Source organism: Scyliorhinus canicula, chromosome 13 (assembly GCF_902713615.1).
Source record: "Scyliorhinus canicula chromosome 13, sScyCan1.1, whole genome shotgun sequence".
In the NCBI taxonomy this organism is placed as follows: Eukaryota; Metazoa; Chordata; class Chondrichthyes; order Carcharhiniformes; family Scyliorhinidae; genus Scyliorhinus; species Scyliorhinus canicula.
In genome coordinates, this window is record NC_052158.1 from 68,707,505 (window position 1) to 68,709,690 (window position 2,186).

The 2,186-nt window shown below is 42.9% G+C and overlaps 1 protein-coding gene across 1 annotated transcript; it reads left to right on the forward strand.

The window, feature by feature from the left end:
• The first annotated feature begins 279 nt into the window (after positions 1 to 279).
• Positions 280 to 1,413, forward strand: LOC119975609 (probable G-protein coupled receptor 148). The gene has a single exon (XM_038815397.1). The coding sequence runs from the start codon at positions 352 to 354 to the stop codon at positions 1,411 to 1,413; it is 1,062 nt and encodes a 353-aa protein (XP_038671325.1). The 5' UTR covers positions 280 to 351.
• Positions 1,414 to 2,186: the final 773 nt, after the last annotated feature.

A 2,186-nucleotide genomic window follows, 5' to 3' on the forward strand; every position in this document is an offset into this window, starting at 1 on the left:
TTCATTTTTGTAAGATGTAGATGGTTTAAGATGTTATAATAAGTCTGAATCGCTGCTGTAGTCACTTCTAGATGTGTGCTCTTAAGACTGAACAGGACAGTACAGTATTTGGAATTCATTTTATGCTGCATTTCGAAAATGGTTCTCTTTTCATTTGTAGATTCTCCTCCTTCATATGTGGAGATTATAGTCTTTTACATTGCTTGCAAATGGCTATGGGCATAATCTGCAGGACCTCAGAAGGCTTTAGTCTACATTGACGAGCTGAGCTTGTTAAGAGCTTGAAAAGCATTACTGCACCGAAATCAGGCAGACCCAGATCTGTGGAAACATGAGCTTCCGCTGACCAGTATGAATTTATCGAAATGTGAACGCTGTGATTCTTACAAAGTGGTGCATCCTCTGGGTGAAGACGTTGTTACTGTGCAATTCTCTGCAAATGTTTCCCATCCTGAGGACGTTTATCTTCAATATAATGCGATTCAGGCGTGGGTGAATGCTATGGGGCACTCCAAAACAGACATTTTGATGATTCCTCTGGTGGTCTGTTTGTTTGCTTCACTCTTGGCAACCCCTCTGGTCCTGCTGGCCATCTTTTCAAACAATAACCTTTGTCAGGAGACCAGGTATCTACTGCTTGCCAACACGTTGCTTAATGATTTGATTTACTCAATATTGAACACCTTCATTGACATCCTGAATGCTGCAGGTGTGGGAATGCCTAAAGTCGTTTGTGAAACTCTCTTGTACGTGCTAACGGTGGTTTATTGTAATGGGATCCTGACAGTCACTGCTACAGTGGTGGACACTTATGTGGCTGTTGGTTGGCCTCTTCGTTATACCTCACTTTTGCCGCACACCCGGACCATTAAAATCATCATTTGTATATGGATCATATCTGCCGTTGCACCAACCGTTATCTATATAATAACACTTGGAACTGAACAGAATCCATTCTCCACATTGTCAATTTGCATTTTACCTTTAATATTTGTGCTCTCCATCCTTCACACACCTTTGTTAAAGATTTATTACAGTTTCACCATCATTTATTTTCTTATATGTTTAATACTTATCTCCAGTTGCTATGTCATGTTATACTGCAAAACCAAGGCGTCGGGGATATGGGGAGGCAACTCCAGGGCGAGGCACACTTATGTCATCCATTCAGTGCTGTTTGTTTTTTATTTCTTTCCTCTGCTTGTACTGGTGGCGGGGACAGCACTCCAGGAACTGCACCTGGTCTCCTACATGACCGGACTCTGGATCAGTCTGTCAATGACCAACATGCTGATGATGTTACCCAAGGCAGTTTCCCCCTATGTTTATGCTCTCCGATATCGAGAAATCACAAAAACTATCCGGTCTTTATCAATGCTGAGGCATGTTAGGCGAATAAATCCAACTGGTTAGCAAACGAGACTGAGCAAATCTGGTAACCTGTGATTGCATCGATAACAAAAGCTCTTTTGTTTGCTATCGCAGGGACAATTCTCCGTAAGGTTGGCAAAGAGTTGCCACTGAGATTGGTATATAGAAATACCCCCTAAATTGACTGAACATGCCCAATACAATTGGAAATTTAGCTTCTGAATTGAAGATGGGGAATTAAGTAGTTGAATGATAATGATCTTTATTCTTGTCACAAGTAGGCTTACATTAACACTGCAATGGAGTTACTGTGAAAAGCCCCTAGTCGCCACACTCCGGCACCTGTTCGGGTACACTGAGGGAGAATTCAGAATATCCAATTCACCCAACAGCACGTCTTTTGGGGCGTGTGGGAGGAAACTGGCGCACTCGGAGGAAAACCCACGCAGACACAGGGAGAACGTGCAGACTCCGCACAGCCAGTGACCCAAACCAGAGACTCGAACCCGAGTCCCTGACCCTATGAAACAACAGTGCTAACTACTATGCTACCATGCCGCCACAAGCTTTTAAACAAATAAGTTGTAATGTATTGCTGGTGGGACATGTAGTTGAAGCTTTTCATCTTGCACTCACAGAACAAACAGAAGAATACAAAATATTAAATGACCGCAACAATTTATACTCCAGGAGAAAAGGGTGCTGATTGGTTAGTAAGTTGACTCTAGTTGGCTGTTGGCGTCACCACAGAAAAAGTGACAGGGAACGACAGGTTCCCCAAGCTTCCAGGTAATTTAACAAAGGCAAGGCTTGAA